Source organism: Desmodus rotundus, chromosome 12, assembly GCF_022682495.2.
Source record: "Desmodus rotundus isolate HL8 chromosome 12, HLdesRot8A.1, whole genome shotgun sequence".
Lineage (NCBI taxonomy): Eukaryota > Metazoa > Chordata > Mammalia > Chiroptera > Phyllostomidae > Desmodus > Desmodus rotundus.
The window spans coordinates 80,192,972-80,214,069 of NC_071398.1; the positions used below are offsets into that span (position 1 = coordinate 80,192,972).

Sequence of the window (21,098 nt, forward strand, 5' to 3'; positions counted from 1 at the left end):
TGTAAATAAATAAAATCTTTAAACAAACAAAAAAAGCTGTCTGCTGTACATACAATGTTTTACATAGTTGATCTGAACTTTGTTCACATTGACTTAAGTGGGTTGTATTTGGGTTGTCTATGGTCAGAACTGCTCAGTTGCTGCTGTTGCCATTGGTTTTCTTTCAGGATCAAGGTGGGAACTTTCATATAAAATTTTGTTTTTAGTTTCTCTTCTGGCAGTTCTTTCCTGGATTCCTAGCTTTTCATAACTTTATACCTACAGTGGAACCAGCATCATAAAGTCACCAAGTTAAATCCTGCTCTAACATTGCATGAGCTTCTAATACTACTAGTTAAGAAATGTTTAAGGCCAGCAACAACATATCCTGATGAACCATAAAATACTGAGTCCCATGCACAGGGAATGTTTTCAACATCTAAAATTCATATGAGCTTGAAGGGCTAGGATAACAAAAAAGAACCTTCCCTTTCATGGGCTTGCTATGCTCTGGTGCAGCCATGGGGACAAGTTAGTGCTTATATTCTATTCTTGAGGTCTTCCACATTTTAATGTCCTTATTACTAGGTTTCTTATTCTCTATTTGGGGATAAACATGTTTCCAGATTTCTCAATTATTATATGATCCTTGAGTTTTTCTTCCAATTACTTGTATTTCTTACAATATTATGTACATAGTAGATGCTTTAAAACTGTTTGATTGATTTCAGGAGAATCTTCACCCTGCCACTTCAGTGAGATAGAGGTCTTTATTTCCATCCTTCTTTCTGTGTTGTTGGATTGTCTAATTTGGAGTTATTTAAAATATTATATGGGAGTGTACAGGTATTAAGCTTTGGCTGATTGATGTCTCCCAGTGGCCGAAAGCAAACCAGGAATTGCCTCTTAAAATACAAGAATGGATGATGGTTTCAGTACTTCTGTTTGTACATGTCAAAAGAATTTATTTACTCGTTCTATCCTATTCTGATCCCTGTAAATTTCTATAGTCTGAATTCTCCCTCTCTCTCTTCCTTTTTACCACTCCACTTGCTGACTTGAATAGATGAATAGAATAAATTTGGTAATTAACCTTTGCATGTTTTATCAACATGAAAATTTTCATCAGGTGTAACTAATTTTATTTTATTTTTTTTAATCCTCACTCAGGGATATGTTCATTGATTTTATAGAGAGAGGAAGGGGCGTGCGGGGGGGAGAGAGAGGGAAAGGGAAAGAGAAACATCAGTGTGAGATGGGACAACCCTCCATGCAGCTGAGCCACCCAGGTAGGATGGGTGTAACTAATTTCATTAGTGCCTACAGTAGAAAAAGGAATCTTTCTCCTATAAAAGAACAGTACAGCAAAGGCAAGCCAGGGCTACATGTATTTTTTAAAAGTTGTATTTCTAGCCCTGACTGGTATGGCTTTAGTAGGTTGGGCATCATCCTGCAAACTGAAAGGTCACTGGCTCAGTTCTGGTCAGTGCACATGCCTGGGTTGCAGGCCAGGTCTCAGGTTGGGGGCATGCGAGAGACAACCAATAGATGTTTCTCTCCCTCTCTCTCTCTCTCCACCTCTCTCTAAAAATAAATAAATAAATCTTTAGTAAAAATAAATAAAAGTTATATTTATAAAGAATTAGAAAGCATACTGTTTATTCCTTTTAAATATAAAAACAACATAAGGAGTTCGGATTTCTTATGTGTTTTTCCCTCAAGACAATTAGTAGGACTGTGACAACTAACATACAGAATAATCTCACTCATCAGGTGGGACCTTGTTTTTGTGTGTAAAGAATATCTTAATCCCCAATGAGCCCAGCAGGTAACTATATCCATAGTATTGGGAGGGCTACATGTATTTCATCTTAATATTGTTGCTCAACTGAATGTCATACATTATCTGTATTCTTCTGCCACATTACTTTCCTGTTCTCTGTGGTCAAATTAAAGGCTTCCTTTTGAAAATGGTGTCTGTTTTGTTCTGCTTATTTATTAAAATTAAAACTATAAAAATTTTCAATTTTTAAATTGAAAATGTTTAAGTATGTAGCAAATATTAAAAATAGTTCAATTAACAGTTATTTAACTACCATCTTAAGTCAACAATGTTTTGCCGTATTTACTTTATTGGTATGTAACATATACATATTTTTCTGAACCATTTCAAAGTGAGTTTTATACTTAAATACTTAAAGTATTTAAATACTTTAAAGATTTTACTCTAAATACTTAAAGATTCCTGTATTAGGCAAAATAATGCCCCTTGCCCTGAGATGTCCACATACTAGTTCCCAGAATCTGTGAATACTTAGTTTCATGGTAAAGGGGAATTACATGGTAAAGGGTATAGCAGATGGAATTAAGGTCGCTGATCAGCTGACCTTAAAATATGGCACATCAGCCCTGCTGGTATGTCTCAGTGGATTGAGTGGTGGCCTGCAAACCAAAGGGTCGCTGGTTCAATTCCCAGTCAGGGCACATGCCTGGGTTGTGGGCCAGATACCTAATATGGGGCATACAAGGGACAACCACACACTGATGTTTCTCTCCCTCTCTTTCTGCCTCCCTTCCCCTCTCTTGAAAAGAAATAAAATCTTTAAAAATACGTATATGGTAGATCATCAAGGTGAATTCAGTGTATCACAAACAATCCTTAAAATGGAGGAAGGCAGAAGAAAGATAGGAGCATGAGGAAGGGGAGTGGGTCCAACATTGATGACTTTGCTTTGAAGATGGAGAAATGGCTAAGAGCCAAGGAAAACAGGTGATCTCTAGCTGGAAAAGGCAAGAAAATGGATTCTTCTCTAAAAACTCCAGAGGGAGTTTTAGAAGCCCTGCTGATGCTCTGAATTTAGCCCATTTCAGACTTCTGACTTCCAGACTATAGGAAAATAAATTTGTATTGTTTAAGCCACCAAGTTTGTGGTATTTGTTAAAACAACCATGGAAAACTAAAACAGTTGCTTCTCAAAAAAATAAAGACAATTTTCTGTTCAACCACAATACCATTATCACACCTAAACAGAATTCACAGTAATTTTCTAATTTTATCTAATATACCCAGTCCATTTGAAATTTTGCCAGTTGTTTCCACATAATATCTTCTGTAGCTTTTCTTTTTAAACCAAGATCCAATTAAATATACATTGCATTGGTATCTCCATAAGTCTTTCTTAATCTAGAACAATCCATACTCCTCTCCCCCTTTTTTATATCAACATTTGAAGAGACCAGGCTCATTGGTTTGCAGTGTGTAAATACATTGTAGATTTATCAGATTGTTTCTGTGTGGTGGTATTTAGCTTGTTCTGATTCTCTGTATTTTCTGTAAACTGGACTTTAGTATTAAGTTAACGCTTCTGACAAACAGTTAACGGGAGCTATTCTGTACTTCATTCTGCATCACATCAAGTGGCACATATGTCTAACTGTCTTACTGTTTGTACTGCCAAGTTTTACCTCTGGCTTAAGGTGTAAGATCTTTCCATTGTTAAGGTATGTTTTTCTTTGTCATTTGAAGCTAGGAAACCTATTTGCTCTGAAAGAATACTGAACTAATTATTATGAAAATAAATTTTAAACTTATAGGCCATCATTTTTGACTCGAGTATGGCAGACCATATAACCTTAAAGACGCTTGCAATTCCATTACAGAACACCTAGTAATACTAGATAACATATATCAAACTTTTAAAAAACAAATATCCACCCTGATTGGTGTAGCACAATGGATTGAGTGCCAGCCTGGGAACCATAAAAAGTCACTAGTTTGATTCCTGGTCAGGGCACATGCCTGTTTTGCAGGCCAGGTCCCTAGTTGGGGAAGTGCAAGAGGCAACAGATAGCTGTATCTCTCACACATTGATGTTTCTCTCCTTCTCCTTCTCCCTCTCTTCCCCCCTCTCTAAAAATAAATTAATAAAATATTTTAAAAAACAAATTTCCTTTTAAACACATATCTGAGCCTAAAGTAAGGAAAATCCTCAGGGGCCACAAAAGAAAGAGAAACTGAAAATGATCAGTGTGCATGTGACTTAATGCTATGGCAGTTCTGGTAGCTTTTCTAGTCTCAATACCAAGCAGAAGACTTGATTTTCAGGTTCATGAGGAGTTAGGATACAAAATGTTAGGCCTATATAGAGCAGAATTACAGATGAGAATCCATATATGAAGCCTGGAGCCTTTAAGGTTCATGCTCAGGGATAGGAGGTGACCATAAAAAAAAATTCCATCCCCTAGTTCAAGAAAACTTTTCTATCTCAGCCTGGGCTCTGATTATGTTGGGCCTTACAGACTATGGTAAAGACTTGGAATGCTATTCTGATACAACAAATTACTCCTAAATTTAGTAGCTTAAAACAGGTAGGGGTAGGTGAGAGGATCCCCTGGAAATTTAATTATGGGCCTACTCACATGTGGGTTTAAATTATTTTCATCTGAGATTCCTCAAGCTGAGAAATAAAAAAAAAATTATTCAGAACCCTTTATACCCTTGGGGTAATTGGCAGAAGCCTATGAAAAACTACTGTAGAGGAGTACGTCCACAGTCCAAGCTGCACAGAATTTCTACAGGAAAATTCCCATTGAAGACTAGTGAAGACCAGGCTCACAATTAAAAAGGGACAAAAAGCATTAAAAAAGTTATTTACCATGAACAATAGTCACGGGCATAATAAGAAGCAAGAACTGAAACCTTTAGGTAATAGGTCTATTCACTATAGTCCATATAATAAGTATATTTTAACTGTTAAATACAAAGATATGAAAAAATCAGAAAAAATATTTGGAGGAGACAGATTTGAAAAAGAACCAAATAGAATACCTAAAAATGCAGAATATGGTCCTCTATTCAGGTATTTCTCTAGAATATGTTACAGGCCAAGCACTGAGTAAAACAGAAAAAATGACAACAAAACCGTGTCCCAATAAGCTTACATTTTAGTCGGTGGGAAACAACAACATATACAAAGATAATATGCCTGGTGGTAATAATAAACATGAAGAAGAGTAAAGTATTGTAAGGGTGTGACAGTAATGATGGAGGGTGCTTTTGTTTTCCTTAATAGATACATTAGAGAAAGGCTTTCTGGGGTCTGAAGGAAGTAAGGTATCAAGCCATATGGCTATCAGGAGAACAAGGGGGCTAAAATGACTGAAAAGTGAGTGATGGGCAGGTAATGGGAGATAAAAGGCAAGCTAAAGTGGGCCAGATTATGTACACCCTTACAGACTATAATAATGACCTGGAGTGCTAATCTGGTGTAACAAATTACACCAAAATTTAGTAACTTAAAACAGACATTTTATTATGTTCTTGGATTCTGTTGGTCAGGAATTAATTAAAATGGGGAACAGCAATGATGGCTTTTTGGCTTCACAATATCTGGGGCTGCAGTTGAGATGATGCAAGAGCTTGGAAGACATATTAGTGGGGGGCTGGAATCATCTGAGGGCTCACTTACATGTCTGGTGCCTGGGCTGCAATAACTCAAAGAATAGGACTACCATCTGAAGTGTTCACATGTGACCTTTCCCTGAGACTTTGCCTCTTCACAACATGGTGGCCTCAGGGTAATTGCATTTCTCAGAGAGCAGTTCAGGACTTCACACTCAGTGTTCCAGCAGATAAAGTGGAGGCTGCATTGCTTTTTATGACCTAGTGGCAGAAGTCACCCAGCACCACCACTTCTATAGTCTACTGGTTGAAACAGTCACAAACCCACCCAGCCTCAAAGGAAATGGACATAGACTGCCCTACTCTTGATGTATGAAGAATATCAAAGAATGTGTCGGAAGAGTGTATGTAAACCACCACAGATGCCAGACAGATTCATAAAATGCCTGTTGGACATCCAAGTGGAGATATCAGTTAGGCAGTTGATTATATAAAGAGTCTATTGGAGGAGCGATGAAGGCTAGAAATACAAATTTTGGGATAAGCATAAAGATGCTGTTTAAACACATAGGAATAGTTGATACTATGTAAGGAGTGTGTGCAAGTGAAGTAAAGGTACAAGTTTGAGCCTGAGGGCATACCTAGAGTTAGAAGTTAGGAAGATGACTACAAACTACCGAAGGATAATAAGAATAAATGATTATGAAGACATACAGATGGTCAAGAAGTACATGAAAAGGTACTCAACATCACTAGTCATCAGGGAAATTCAAATCAAAACCACAGCGAGATATCACCTCACACTTGGTTAGAGTGCTTGTTATCAAAAGGTCAATAAAAAAGTGTTAAGGATATGGAGAAAAAAGATCCATTGTACACTGTTGGTTGGAATATAAACTGAAGCAGCTGCTATTGAAAACAGTATGGAGGTTTCTTTAAAAATTAAGTGCAGAACTTCTGGGCAGGAAGGCAGCATAAGCAAACATGGCTCACCTCCTCACACAACCACATGAAAATTACAACTAAAATATAGAACAATCATCACTCAGAACCATCAGAAATAGAGTTGAATGGAAGTCTGACAACTACAGAGTCAAAGAAACCACCTCCATCCAGACTGAGATGGTAAGCTGGTGCCGTATCTCATACTGCTTCAACCCGGGTAACACTGACCAACCTTGGAGATCCCTGGAGATTCTGCCTCATCCAATTTACTGACCCACCCAGGCTGCTTTTCCATATGAATGGCTGGTTTTGGCTCATGCTTCACAACTTCCTAAATCAAGGGTGTCAGACTCATTTTGACCAGTGGCGGGGCCACATCAGCCTCGCAGTTGCCTTCAAAGGGCCAAATGTAGAGCTCCTTGCTTCTACTTAAGGAGGAGTTACATTTATACAGTCCTAAAATTACATTCGGCCCTTTGAAGGCAACCATGAGGCTGATGATGTGGCCCCTGGTAAAAATGAGTTTGACAACCCTGTCCTAAATCTTCTCAAACAAGCAACAGCAGGCCTGTGTGAGCCTCAGGCCCAGTGCTAGCAGCAGCCAGCTGAGATTCACAGCTTGCCTTCACCTGAGAAGCTCCAAGCTCAGCACAAGTAGCAGCCATCTCAGATTGCTTTATACCTCAGGCAGGGTGGCCTTGGGCAAAACACAAGTGGGGACTGACCTTGGCCTCCACCACTGGGGAAACCCCAGGGCCAGAACACGTGGTGAACAGCTACAGACTGTGGTGGAGCACCACTACACAGCCCCTGCATAGCCGATACTCCACAGCATGCAGAGGTTGATGGTAAGTGGTCACAGCCAATCCTTGCTGCTGACCGGCTTGGGTAAATCAATCCCATTGATCTGCCAATAGCAACCAAGGCTCCACTACAAGAGGAGAGTGTACTCAGCCAACTAACACTATCAGATGCAGAGTTCAAAACGCTGGTAATCAGGATGCTCACAGAAATGGTTGAGTATGGTCAAGAAATAGAGGAAAAATGAAGGCTATGAAAAGTGAAATAAAGTAAAATTCACAGAGAACCAACAGTGATAGGAAGGAAACTGGCACTCAAATCAATGGTTTGGAGCAGAAGGAAGAAATAAACGTTCAACCAAAACAGAATGAAGAAGCAGGAATTCAAAAAAAAAAAAAAATGAGGAGAGGCTTAGGAACCTCCAGGACAACTTTAAACGTTCCAACATTCGAATCTTAGGGGTGCCAGGAGGAGAAGAGGAAGAGCAGAAAATTTGAAAATTTAATGAAGGAGAACTTCCCCAATCTGGCAAAGGAAATAGACTTCCAGAAGTACGGGAAGCTCAGAGTGTCCCAAAGAAGTTGGATGTAAGGAAGCACACACCAAAGCACATCATAATTGTATTACCCAAGATTAAAGATGAGGGAATCTTAGAAGCAGCAAGAGAAAAGGAGACAGCTACCTACCAAGGAGTTCCCATAAGACTGTCAGCTGATTTCTCAAAAGAAACCTTGCAGGCAACAAGGGGCTGGAAAGAAATATTCGAAGTCGTGAAAGGCAAGGACCTACATCCAAGATTACTCTATCCAGCAAAGCTATCATTTGTAGTGGAAGGGCAAATAAAGTGCTTCCCAGATAAGGTCAAGTTAAAGGAGTTCATCAACACCAAGCCCTTATTATGAAATGTTAAAGTGACTTAACTAAGAAAAAGAAGATCAATAATATGATCAGTAAAGTGACAACAGACTCACAACTATCAACAACTGAACCTAAAAAAAACAAAGACAAACAAGGCAAACAACTAGAACAAGAACAAAGTCATAGAAATGGAGATCACATGGAGGGTTATCAATGGGAAGGTGGAGAGGGGAGGAAAATGTACAGAAAATAAGGAGCATAAATGGTAGGTACAAAATAGGGGAAGGTTGAGAACAATATAGGAAATGGAGAAGCCAAAGAACCTACATACGTGACCCATGGATGTGAACCAAGGGAGAGGTGATGTTGGTGGGAGGGGGGTGTGGGGCGGATGGGAATAAAGTGGGGGGGAATGGGACAACTATAATAGCATAATAAAATATATTTAAAAGAAAAAGCTATTTAAATATTTGTCATTATAACTACATAGGTTCAAGAACTGAAAATAACACACAAAAATCTGTTCACAGTGCTGCATATTACCACCAAGATCTTTGAAAATAATGACAAGTTTCTGCCTGAAAGCCGGTGTCCTCTAAGACATCCAAAGAAAAATCACTCTGTCACCTTCTGCCAGCTCAGTTCAAGGTTGTGCCCGGAACCTCTTCTCTCACCCCAAAATATCATAAATATTGGTGGCTTAGCTGATCTCCGGTCACTGTCTAGCTCCAAGCATCTTTTGGTGCCTGTGTCCCTAGGCCTGCACTCACAGGCCTGCACTGACCACTGTTGGCCGGCCTGCTGGCATCCCTTGACATGCCCTCCTCCAGAGGAGGGGAAAGAACCAACTAATTTTTTGCTTCCTGGCGCACTCTATTTTAAAAGCCCTCTCTTGGAAGCCCAAGCACAACCAAAGCCAGTGGGAGCATCCAGCTTTCCAGCCAATGAGGGCCAGTGTTGGCCATGTTTTCCTTTGCACCTTTTCCAGCCGCCATGTTTGAGCAATGGGGCAAAGTCTCCAGTCATGCATGCTCTGTACAAGCTCCCTTCTCTGGCTGCCCCTGCCTTCACAAGGTGGACAGGCTGCTTCTAACCTTCAAGTTTGCCTTGGGGTTTTCTCCCTACCCCCTGCCTTCTCTTGCTGATATGGCCTGATGACCCTTTTGTTACAAATAGATTAGGACAAGAGGTCAAGAGAAGATTTTTTTCCAAGGTGAGAAATATTATTCCAAGATGGTGTGAAAATGGGATGATTCTTAACACTGGCTGTATAATAGAACCAACTAGGGAGTTTATTGAAGTACGGATGCTTGAGTCCCATGGTGGACCAATTAAATCAGAATCTTATGAGTGGGACCCATGGTATCAATTTTTTTTTATACTTCCGTGGTGGTTTCTTATGTACATCCAAAACTTATCTGTTTTGTAGTAGATCAGTGAAATTTAATACTCAGGAGGTGTGTTTGTTAAACAAGGCTGAAGAGAGAATTAGGAACAATAGGAGGAAATTACACAGAACTGAGGATAGGGATACAAAAAAATGGAAAATATGAAAGAAGGTTGAGACATGGAGACCACAGTAAGGTGGCCCAAAATATAACTTATAATAAGAGTTTTAGTATACAGTAAAGAAAATGGAGAGAGTAGCAATATTCAATGATACAGTGGCTGAGAATTTTTTAGATTTTTTAAATACATGAATTTTCAATTTCAGGAAATAAAAGAAACATAGAATCCTGAAAAGATAAATAAAACTAAACATATTAGTGGTCCTGTAGTTTTATAGAACATCAAAGACAAAGACCTTAGGAAAGCAGCCAGAGAGGAGAAAACATCACTCCAAAGAAATGAAAATTAGAGTTAAGCCAAACTTCTCAACAAGAGCAAGAAAAGATATGTAGCAGGAAAAAGGAATTTGAATTCAGTAAGAATGGCAGGCCAAAAAAAAATTGTAAATCTACCTTTGACTATATTTAACACACTAATTAATGATGACCAGTTTGATAGGAGCTAGAAACAAGATAGTCTGAGTAAAAGAGAAAAAATGAATACAGAAAGCTTAAGTCATTTTATTAGAAGCACAAAGAGCATATACAGCACAGAACAAGCAAGATAGTAGAGTAAATACAAGATGGTAGAATTAAAAACAAGTATATTAGTAATGTTAACAATTGTAAATGGACTAAACTAACCAGCTAAAGAAACATTATCAGATTGAATAGAAAAATCAGGTTAATACTGTCAAAAAGGCACAGAAATTGAAGAATGGAAAAAGATGTTCCAAGCAAATACTAACCAGGAAGTCGATAAGCTCATATTAATAACACAAAATAATCTTTGAGGCCATAATTAGAGGAAATTGGAAAAATGCAAATTAATATAAATTGTAAAGGAGGAGATAGGTAACGGAATTTTAAATGATTGAAAAGGTCTTTATTTCACCTTTGCTTTCAAAAGATACATTTTTATGGTTATGGTATTCTAGGTTGTCAAGGTTTTTTTCTTTTAGTATTTTAAAGATGTTGCTGTCTTCCCTTTTGCATTGTTTCTAAAAAATCTGATGGTATTCTTGTTTTCATATAACATGTTGCTACCCCTTCCCCTTCAGCTGCTTTTAAGATTTTGTAGTAGTTTTGACCAATTTGACTATGATGCCCCTTGGTATAATTTTCTTTGTTTCTTGAGCTTCTTGGATTTGTAGGTTTATAGTTTTTATTTTTTCATTCATTTTTGGCCATTATTTCTTCATATATTTCTTCTGTTCACTCCTCCTCTCTCCTTTCTTTAAGGAACTCCAATTATCTATATTCGACTCCTTATAGTTATCCCCTAGTTCCCCTGAGGCTCTTATTTTTTCTTTTCTATCTTCTTTGAGTTTTGATCATTTTTATTCCTCTGTCGTCTTTTTCACAAATATTTTTTGTAACATTGAACCTGTTGTTAGTATCATCCCTTGTCTTTTTTAATATCTTTATTGAGACATATTTCACATACTGTAAAATTTACCCACTTAAAGTGTACAATTCAAGCCCCAGCCAGTGGGGCTCAGTTGGTTGGGTGCCATCCTGCAAACGTAAGTTTCTCTGGTTGGATTCCTGGTGGGGACACATGCCTGGGTTGCGGGTTTGGTCCCAGGTCAGGGCGTACGCAGAAGGTAGTCGATAGATATTTCTCTCTCACATCAGTGTTTCTCTCCCTCTCTTTTTCCCTTCTTTTCCCTCTCTCTAAAAAATAATTTAAAAAAAGATTTTAAAGTGTACAATTCAGTGATGTTGGTACAGTTATGCAGCTATCACCACACTCTAAAATCCGGACATTTTCATCACCCTAAAAAGAAGCTCTCTACCATTAGCAGTTATTCCTTATTTTTCTTCTCCCCTTAGCCCTAGAAACCACTCCTGTTTATGTATGTATTTATTTATTTTTAGAGAGAGGGGAAGGAAGAGAGAAAGGGAGAAAGAGAAACATCAATGTGTAAGAGACGCATTAACCGGTTGCCTCTCACACGCCCCCAACCAGGGACCTGGCCCACTACCAGGCATGTGCCCTGACCAGGAATCGAACTGTTGACCTTTTGGTTCTCAGGTTGACAGTCAATCCACTGAGCCACACCAGCAGGGCTTAAGACATATTTTTTAAAAATATACAAACTATACTATGTATTACTCATGGATTATTATTATATATACGTGAAATTAGCTTATGCAAATATTAATGAGATGATAATAAATTCATCATGCCCTGTCGAGTGTGGCTGAGTTGGTTGAAATGTCATCCTATACCTGAAGGGCTGTGGGTTCAATTCACGGTTACTGCACATACTTGGTTTGATCCCCAGTCTGGACATGTGCAGTCCCTGGTCCAGGAGCATACTTGGTCTGTGCGTATAGGAGGCAGCTGCTCAATGCTTCTCTCTCACATTGATGTTTCTCTCTCCCTTCCTCTCTCTAAAAGAAATGAAAACAAATGTCCTTGGGTGAGGATAAAAAATAAATTCATCATAATGCCTTTCTTTGGGGAGGGAAGGAAAAGGGAGGGTAAAAAATAGTTTGTGGGTAAAGTTACAAGGGTGCTTCAACTGTATCTGTAGTGCTTAATTTCACTGAAAATAAATTAGGAAGCCACATGTATGACAGATGATTAGTGTTTAGAATATGTAAAGAACTCTCAAAACTCCACAGTAAAAAATAAAAGTTTAAAAACCTAAACAATTCAATTAAAAAATGGGCAAAAGATATGAACAAAAGAGGATTTACAGATGGCAGTAAACACATAAAAAGATACTCAACATCATTAGCCATTAGGAAAGTGCAAATTAAAACCACAGTGAAATATTACAACACACCTATCAGAATGACTTAAATAAAAAATAATGACAACACTAAATGCTAGTGAAGATATAAAGAAACTGGATTTCTCAAACATTGCTTGTGGAACTATATGATGGTACAACTACTCTGGGAAACAGATTGGCAGTTTCTTCTAAAACTAAACATTCATTTGCCATATGACTCAGCAGTTGCACTCTTGGGCATTTATCCCAGATAAATGAAAACTTATGTTTCTATAAAAACTTGTATATGAATGTTTGTAGCAGCTTTATTTATTCTAGCAAAAAATCTAGAAACAACTCAGTTGTCCTTCAGCAGATGAACTATTCAGCAATAAGAAGGAACAGACTATTGGTACATGCAACAACTTGAATGAATCTCAAGGGAATAATGCTGAGTGAGGGGGAAAAAAAAAAATCCAAAAGTTATATAATGTATGTAATTCCAGTAAGTACTTTTGAAAAGAAAAAATTTTAGGTATAGAAAACAGATTAGTAATCACCAGAGTTTAGGGTGTGGTTGGGTGGCTGGGGGAAAGGATGTATATGGTTATGAAAAGGCAACATGAGGGATCCTTGAGGTGATGGAACTGTTCTGTATCTTGATTGTGGTGGATATTTGAACCTACAAATATAAAATTGTATAGAACTAAGCACACACAAATGAGTGCAAATAAAACTGGGGAAATCTGAATATATTTGTAGATTATGTCAGTGTCGATATGCTGGTTATGATGTACGATAGTTTTGTAAGATGGTACCATTAGGGAAAACTAGGTAAAGGTACATAGAATCTTTATTATTTTTTTTTAAGATTTTATTTATTTATTTTTAGAGAGGGGGGGAAGGAGGGAGAGAGAGAGGAAGAGAAGCATCAGTGTGTGGTTGCCTCTCGTGCATCCCCTCCTGAGAATCTGGCCTGCAACCCAGCATGTGCCCTCTGATCAGGAATCGAACCAGTGACCTTTGGTTCGTAGCCTGGCTCTTAATCCCCTGAGCCGCACCAGCCAGAGTAGGGCTGTATTATTTCTTAAAACTTCATATGAATGTATAATTATCTCAGAGTAAAAAATAGAATTAAAAATAAAATAGAGACAAAATATTAAGATGTAATCTTTGTTTATTATCATCTATACATATTTCCATGTTGGAAACATTTCATAACAAAGAGAATAGACAATCTCCTCCGTGTGTGTGTACAATAAAATTCTCAGCTGTATATTGCAATCATTTGGAAGATAGATCAGAGGGAGGGAAATCAGGAAGAAAAAATAAGTGAAACTATAAGAAATGAATAGCCCTAGCCGGTGTGGCTCAGATGATTAGAGCATCGTCCCATAAACTGAAAGGTCATGGGTTCGATTCCCAATCAGGGCACATGCCTAAGGTTATGGGTTCGATCAGTGGTTGAGGTGCATACAAGAGACAGACAATCTATGTCATGCTTTCCCAGTTTTCCCTTAGCTCTCTGACGAGCCAGTCCTTAAATATAGGTATTGCCTTGTCCATGGTTCTATCCTTGGCTGTATATTCTGACTATATATTCACTTTTTTTTCTGGGCTGTTTTATCCCATACGTTACTTCAGTCACCTCCTTGACTGATTCAAATACTTATCTCCAGCTCTGGTCTGAGCTCTGGCTCTTTTGTTTATGTCATGTATCCACCTGTTTATTGGATATCTTCACCTTGATTTGATATTGGCACTTACAACAGAGTTTTCTGTTAGAATATTTTCAGTTTAAATAGCAAAAAACCTAGCTCATACTGGCTTAAACATTAAGGAAATTTATTGGCTATATAACAGGAATCCAGAGACTAGCTTTAGGGTAATTTGATCTGGTGGCATAGCTGTATAATTAGCTCTCATCTCAGTGTTCTACTGTGCAGTGTCTGCTGTATCTGCAAGCTCTCTGCCTTCATGGTCACAAGGTAGCTGCCAGTAGCAGTGCACCAGGGCTCCATATTTTCTCATTTAGTATTCAGAGGAAGGGAATAGAATTGATTGGACTTGGTGAGTTAGATTTAAGATCCAGGAAAAGTCAAAGGTGATTCCCAGGATTGTAGTTTTGCCTCTGGATAAAATGAATTCTCTTCAAAGAAAAGCAGGATATAAGAAGGCAGAAAAACTAGATCATGTGAACATCTAAGAACTTATTTTAATTACATGCACATCTGTCTCCTATCAGAATGAAGTTGTTAAAGACAGTGACTTAATCTTTTTTCACCTTTATTCCTAACACCTAACTCTGAACTTGGCCCATAGTATATACTTAATATTTAGGGTGAGAGGTAATCAATAGATACGTACATAGTAAATATACAACACTGCTTCTTCAGATTATCTAGCTCTGTCCTGAGCAGACCCCAAAACACTGAAGAGTTCCTACTTAAAAATTATTAGGTGGATACTGTCACTAATTATAATCGTAACGGTAGTAAGGCAGTATTTATACAAAACCCCAAGACAGGGTTTACCTGAGTTTTCAGTGGCCATATGTTCAGAATTCTGTTAAGTAGAGTCACATAGAATCCAAACTCATATTTCTGATATATGTGTTTATATTTTACACAACCAAAATGCCTTGACATTACCAGCTGTTGAATTATTTAAATCATTTGGCATTTGGGGTTTTGTGGAGTGATCATGGTGTTTGAATGTGAGTTCTAACACAGTTTACACTGTAGACTCTTAACTACACAGTTTATGGTGTGGAAGGTAAGTGGAGGGGGCATATGTCAGCCAGAATTCACCTTAGAGACTCTGTTCCCATTGAATAGTAATTCCTTACTCCCTTTGTCTCCCAACTCCAGCCACTGGTAGCCTCTGTTCTGTTTTCTGTCCCTGTGAATTTGCCTATTCTAGGTGCCTCATATAAGTGGAACCATAAAATATTTGTCCTTTACTTAGCATAATGTTTCAAGATTCATTCATGTTTCCTTGGATTTTGAGGCATGCATGGCTGTAGGTACATGAAGTTGGGGCTTATAGACAGACAGTAAAGTCAAGAGTAGGCAAGGAATTTGCAACATGGATGGGCCTTGAGAGTATTATGCTAAGTGGAAAAAACCCATGTGATCTCACTCACATGTGAAATATAAAACAAAGCAAAACAAATAAATGAAACAAAAACAAACTCATAGATGCAGACAACAGCTTAGTGGGTTACCAGAGGGAAGGGTAAAAGGGGTCAATTGCATGGGGACTGGTGAAAACTAGACATTTGGTAGTAAGCACACTGACATCTATAACATGTCAAATTACAATGTTTACACCCGAAACTTATATAATGTTATAAACCAATGTTACCTTAATTCTTTAACAAAGAGAGTGGGCAAGGAAAATTTCGTCAGAGTTCTCAAGCCATCTACTGGGGAAAATTACCTTAGGTATTCAAATATCTGGTTCTGGTTTCTCCCAACTTCCAATGTATCTGTTTGTGTCCTTAGAGTATAATAAGGAGGAATTGTTTGACTGCTTTTACCTGTTTGTATAACTGTCAGTTGAAGAAGCCAGGATGATGATGGCATCCCAAACTCCATTCAGCTTTAGGTTACTGAGTTTCGTCATACACTTTCAGTGCTCATGAATATAATTTATCTCAAAACTTAAAACACTGTATTGCATTGAATTTATATTTGTATATCTTGCTGTGTACTTACTACTCTAAAGATCTTTTTGCATCTAGGTGTATAATCAGTTGAGTGACACACTTTTCCCCTCCTTTGCAACTCCTTGTGGTATTTCCAATTATACTCTCAACATGAGGCGTTGATTAAGTTACCTGAGACATTGTTACTGTGGAGTTAGTTAGGGCTTAATTTTTTATATTCTATATAGCATTCAACTTTGCAGCTCCATCAGGGGCTATTTTTCAGAGGTAAACCACTTCAGAAGTAACGCATGTCAAAAGAATAAATGTTTGGGGGACCTGTAGCTAACGATGTTTATATAAGGGGGGACCCCCCCAAAAAAAGCGAAATCATCTTCTGGAGGACAGGCCCCTTGTAGTACAGGCTTCCCCTGCTAGGTGATTGTTCTGGGAACCCATCCGTATCAGTGTACCAGTTGGCATTGTTGTGAGAGGCTACATTAGGTTTCATTGAATTTTTTTTTTGAAGGCTCTTTCAATGTGTTCACCCATTTCATGATGGGTGATTTACGAGCGCACCTGCCCACACCCATGCTGAGTCTTCAGCAGTTTTTGACCAAAACAGCACCACCCTGGTGCCCCAACCTCCCTGTTCACCCAATCTTGAACCCCCCAGCAACTTTTTTTTTGTTTTCCCCATTGAAAAAGTCCTCTAAGGGAAACGTGTTGCCAGTGTGGAAGAGGTGAAACAAAAACCAGCAGAAGCACTAAAAGGCATCAGAATTAATCAGTTCAGAAACTGTTTTGAGCAGTGGAAAAAATGTCTCAATTGGTGTATTGTGTCAAATGGAAAGTACTTTGAAGGTGACTGAAGTTAAAACATGTGAGAATACCTGGCTGGTGTGGCTCAGTGGATTGAACACTGGACTGTGAACCAAAGGGTTGCCAGTTCAATTCCCAGTCAGGCCACATGCCTGGGTTGTGAGTCAAATCGTGCCCCCAGTTGGGGGCATGTGAGAGGCAACCACGCATTGATGTTTCTCTCCCTCTCTTTCTCCCTCCCTTCCCCTCTCTCTAAAAATAAATATTTTTAAAAACCATGTAAGAATAAATATATAATATTTTATAAATAAATTTTGGTTTTTTTGGGTTCCCCCCTCATATATGCTATAATAGCTCATATCTGATGCTGTTAACAGAGGACTAAGAGAATATGGAGAAATTGGAACCCTCCTACACTGCTGGTTTTAATATAAAATGGTGCAGCTACTTTGGAAAGGAGTCCTTCAAAATGTTAAACAGAGAGTTACCATAGGACCCAGCAGTTCTGTTTCTAGGTATATCCCCAGGAGAATTGAAAACATATGTTCACTCGAATACCTGTATACAAAAGTTCATAGCAGTGTTATTCATAATAGCAAAAAGGGGGAAAAACAAATATTCAGTTGATAAATGAATAAACAAAATGTGATTATGTCCATACAATGGAATATCATTCAGCTTTAAAAAGATGCAAAGTCATGATATATGCTATAATATGAATGAACCTTTAAAAACATAATGCTAAGTGGAAGAAGCCAGTCACAAAAGACCACATATGATTTCATTTATATAAAAAGTTCTAAATAGGGGCGGCCGGAGGGGGGGAGTTCTAAATAGGTAAAGAGACAGAAAGTAAATTAGTGGGGACTAGAGATGGGGGTGGGATGAAGAAAATGACTGCTAATGGGTATGGATTTTTTAGGAGGAGATGATGAAATATTCTAAATTTGACTGGTGATAGTTTTATAACTCTGTGAATATATTAAAAACCATTGGATTATATACTTTAAATCAGTGAATTGTATGATATGTGAATTATATCTCAATAAAGCCGTTCTTTCAAAAATGAGAATTGAGAAACATTACTTAAATTTAGAGCTCAGGGTTCTGACTTTTCTCTGGTGTTAAAAAGATCTGTTTCCTTTTATTGGACATTTTTTTGTTGGTTACTCTTTTTCTTCATTATAACCAGAAAAGAATTGAATAGTTGTTATTTTACTGTACATTAAAGGAAGGAAGATGTCTCAAGCACATACATGCTTTTTAAAAAAAAATTTTTTTTTTTTTGCAAGAATACCAATTAACATTGGTAGCCTTTGCCATCCTACTGCTTGAGTCTGTGAATTATTGGGCTTAATCTCATACCTTAGGTATGAAAGTCATAGCCCAAGGGTATATAAGTTACATTTTGTTTAGCGCCTAAGTGCCCACTTTTACAGATGAAATTGAGACTTGGGAGGTAAAGTAACTTCTAAATATTTTATCTTGTAAAATAAGTAGCAGTTTGAACCTATGTTTCTGTGACTCAAAAATTTTCTTTCTGGTGCCTCAGCTATTTCTTACCAAAACAGCCCTGGATTTAAAAGTGTTGGAGAAATTCTGCATTTAGATTTTGTTAGTGTAAAAAATTAAAGTGAGAAGGGGAAATGATAATTAGCTTGTCTTTAATAATTTTGCTGTATGAGTAGAGAAAATACCACCTGTTACCTGCTTCAGTACCTGAGTCCATTAAGCAAAGCCCGGTATCTTAAGATACCGAATCCATTATCTGTTGAATTGAGGGCAAATTAACAGTGGACCCCTCTGATCCTTGTTATATTCAGGCAACTCAGGCTTCCTGTTACATGCCCTTTCTCTAATTCATCTTCCTCTTATTTCTTCATTTATAAGATAGGCCAATTTAAGATAATGGCAAGCATGACCTGAGGAACTTCCCGTTCATAAGTCTTTTCCAGGAGACAAATTTGGTATGAGAGTTAAAACCAAAGCATCTTACTTTGAGTATGCATGCACAAAAGCCAGTCATAAAGGAATGTTTCTTTTTTGAGAGATGTAGGCTCTCCATTGACTATCCAGGTGAGTGTAGTGTTTGGTTTCCGGGATTTATACAGTAAGTACCTAATTGACTGGAGAGTATTTATAGTTTCTTTAGTTTCTAGGAAGATACAGGGTGGGCTAGCCGAGTTAACTTTGAGCCTCCATGTCCCTATCTATGATTTTTCTTAATACCTTCACTACCTACCCTCTTTCCTTATGGATTATTTAAGGGACTTTATTCTGATCTCACTTGTATTTTTCTTTCCATAGGATGGATAGAATGACAGAAGATGCTCTTCGCTTGAATCTGTTGAAGCGGAGCTTGGACCCAGCAGATGAGCGAGATGATGTCCTGGCCAAGCGACTCAAAATGGAGGGGCATGAGGCCATGGAACGTCTGAAAATGTTAGCGCTGCTCAAACGGAAGGATTTGGCAAATCTTGAAATGCCACATGAGTTACCCACCAAACAGGATGGCAGTGGTGTCAAGGGCTTTGAAGAGAAACTCAATGGGAATCTCAGGCCTCATGGAGACAACAGGACTGCTGGAAGGCCAGGCAAAGAAAACATCAATGATGAGCCTGTGGATATGAGTGCTAGACGGAGGTATGGCTTGATTCAGCTGCCTCCAGGGATAGGGTCTTCTCATAAATGAAGCCTATGAAAATGGAATGAATTCTAATGAGAGGAGGGATTTTTCATCCTAAGTTTCTTGAAAGAAGACAGATCTGTGCCATATGACTTGACCCTGAATTCTTCTCATTTCCAAATGAAACCAGGTGCCTCAAAAATTTGCTTAGCATACAGAGAACCATAGTTCTTACCTTAAAATAAAGTGACCATTTCTGGATAAAGGAGGCACTATAGTACTGACACCCCAATTAAGAGTGAGTTAATAATACACTTTTATTCTAATCTTACAGCTATTTTAGGAGGAAAACAGTCTTCAGATCATTCCAGGAGTTTTAGGGTCTGTTTGTTATGGAGTCCCAGCTTTATTTATTTTTTGTACCTACCAATTATGCTGCTGCTTTTCTTTCTTTCTTTTTTTTTTGATTTTATTTATTTATTTTTAGAGAGGGGAAGGGAAGGAGAAAGAGAGGGAGAGAAACATCAATGTGTGGTTGCCTCTAAAGGCATCCCTTACTGGGGAACCAGCCTGCAACCCAGGCATGTTCCCAGGTTGGGAATCAGACCGGTGACCTTTGCGTTTTCTAGCCAGCACTCAATCCACTGAGCCACACCAGCCACAGCCACAGCTTTTGTAACATCAAAAAAAATATGGGCCCAGCTTTTCTTATGTCAACAAGGCGATTATCTTCATGCGGTAATTCTCTACATTTTTGCTTCATTTGTGCCCCTTTTCCCAACATATGTATACACATTCACTTGTACACTCATGCTTGTGCGCTCTCATACACACACACAACACAACACAAGCAAACGTTTTCACTGGCCTTTTTTCTGGTGTCTGTCAAATGAGTACCTTGAAACTGTGGAGCACATACTAAGAGGTGCCTAGGACTGGCTGAGGGTAGAGCCTACCTTGACATTGAATCACAGTATAGAAAAACTCTAGTTTTAAGAACATTCAGTTTGTTATGGTTCAGAAACAGCTGGTAGGCATGAGAATTACTCTTCAGTGTTCAGTTGCCTTCCAGCTGACCTTCTAACTTTGTCCTTATAACTTCTAACTGATCCAAAGCAGAATCTTTTAAACTGGACTGATGGAGAAAGAAAAAGAAAGGAGGAATGGTTATAATCTTATCTGAGTTTCTTTCTCTACCTTTTAACATTTAACTAGTATTTTTCCAGGTTTATCTTTTTAAAATAAAACGCCCAATGAGGGAACATTATTCTTGGTATAGCATTAATAAAAACCCTTAGGAAATTTCAGATAAGTTCCCTACTGGTCCTGGAAGAGGAAAAAAATTCTTGGGAGCTATAGGTAATGCCAGCAGAATGTTATGAAAGCAGGTTAATCCTTAGATCTTTTGGGGAAGAAAGAAAGTGGATGAATGAGATCATGTACCTGAGCAACCCACTTCTTCCATAATCACTCTTACCCTTCTGGAGCTAGTGACTAATTCTGTTTCAGTGGGGAGGAAGAAGAGGGAAAATGTTAGGTAGATTTCTCACATCCCAAATTGGAGCTGAAAATGTATTTTTCATAGAAACATTGTTGCACATATTGGTAAGATCTCATTGGTGCTATTGGAATTATAAAATATCACAGATAAAATTCCATGTTAAAAAGTCAGTCTACCCTGAAAACCCTACTATTGCTTTTAATTTTACTTTAGAGGGATGGCCTTTTGAAATGATCCTCTAGA

The 21,098-nt window shown here is 38.1% G+C and overlaps 1 protein-coding gene across 1 annotated transcript in view; it reads left to right on the top strand.

Annotated features, from left to right (window-relative positions):
• GATAD2B (GATA zinc finger domain containing 2B) overlaps window positions 1-21,098 on the top strand; it is an 87,678-nt gene that overhangs the window by 51,681 nt on the left and 14,899 nt on the right. The window contains exon 2 of the mRNA XM_024573157.4: window positions 19,036-19,371. Coding sequence (XP_024428925.1) covers window positions 19,037-19,371 — 335 coding nt within the window. The 5' untranslated portion in view covers window position 19,036. The remainder of the gene's footprint in view (window positions 1-19,035; window positions 19,372-21,098) is intronic.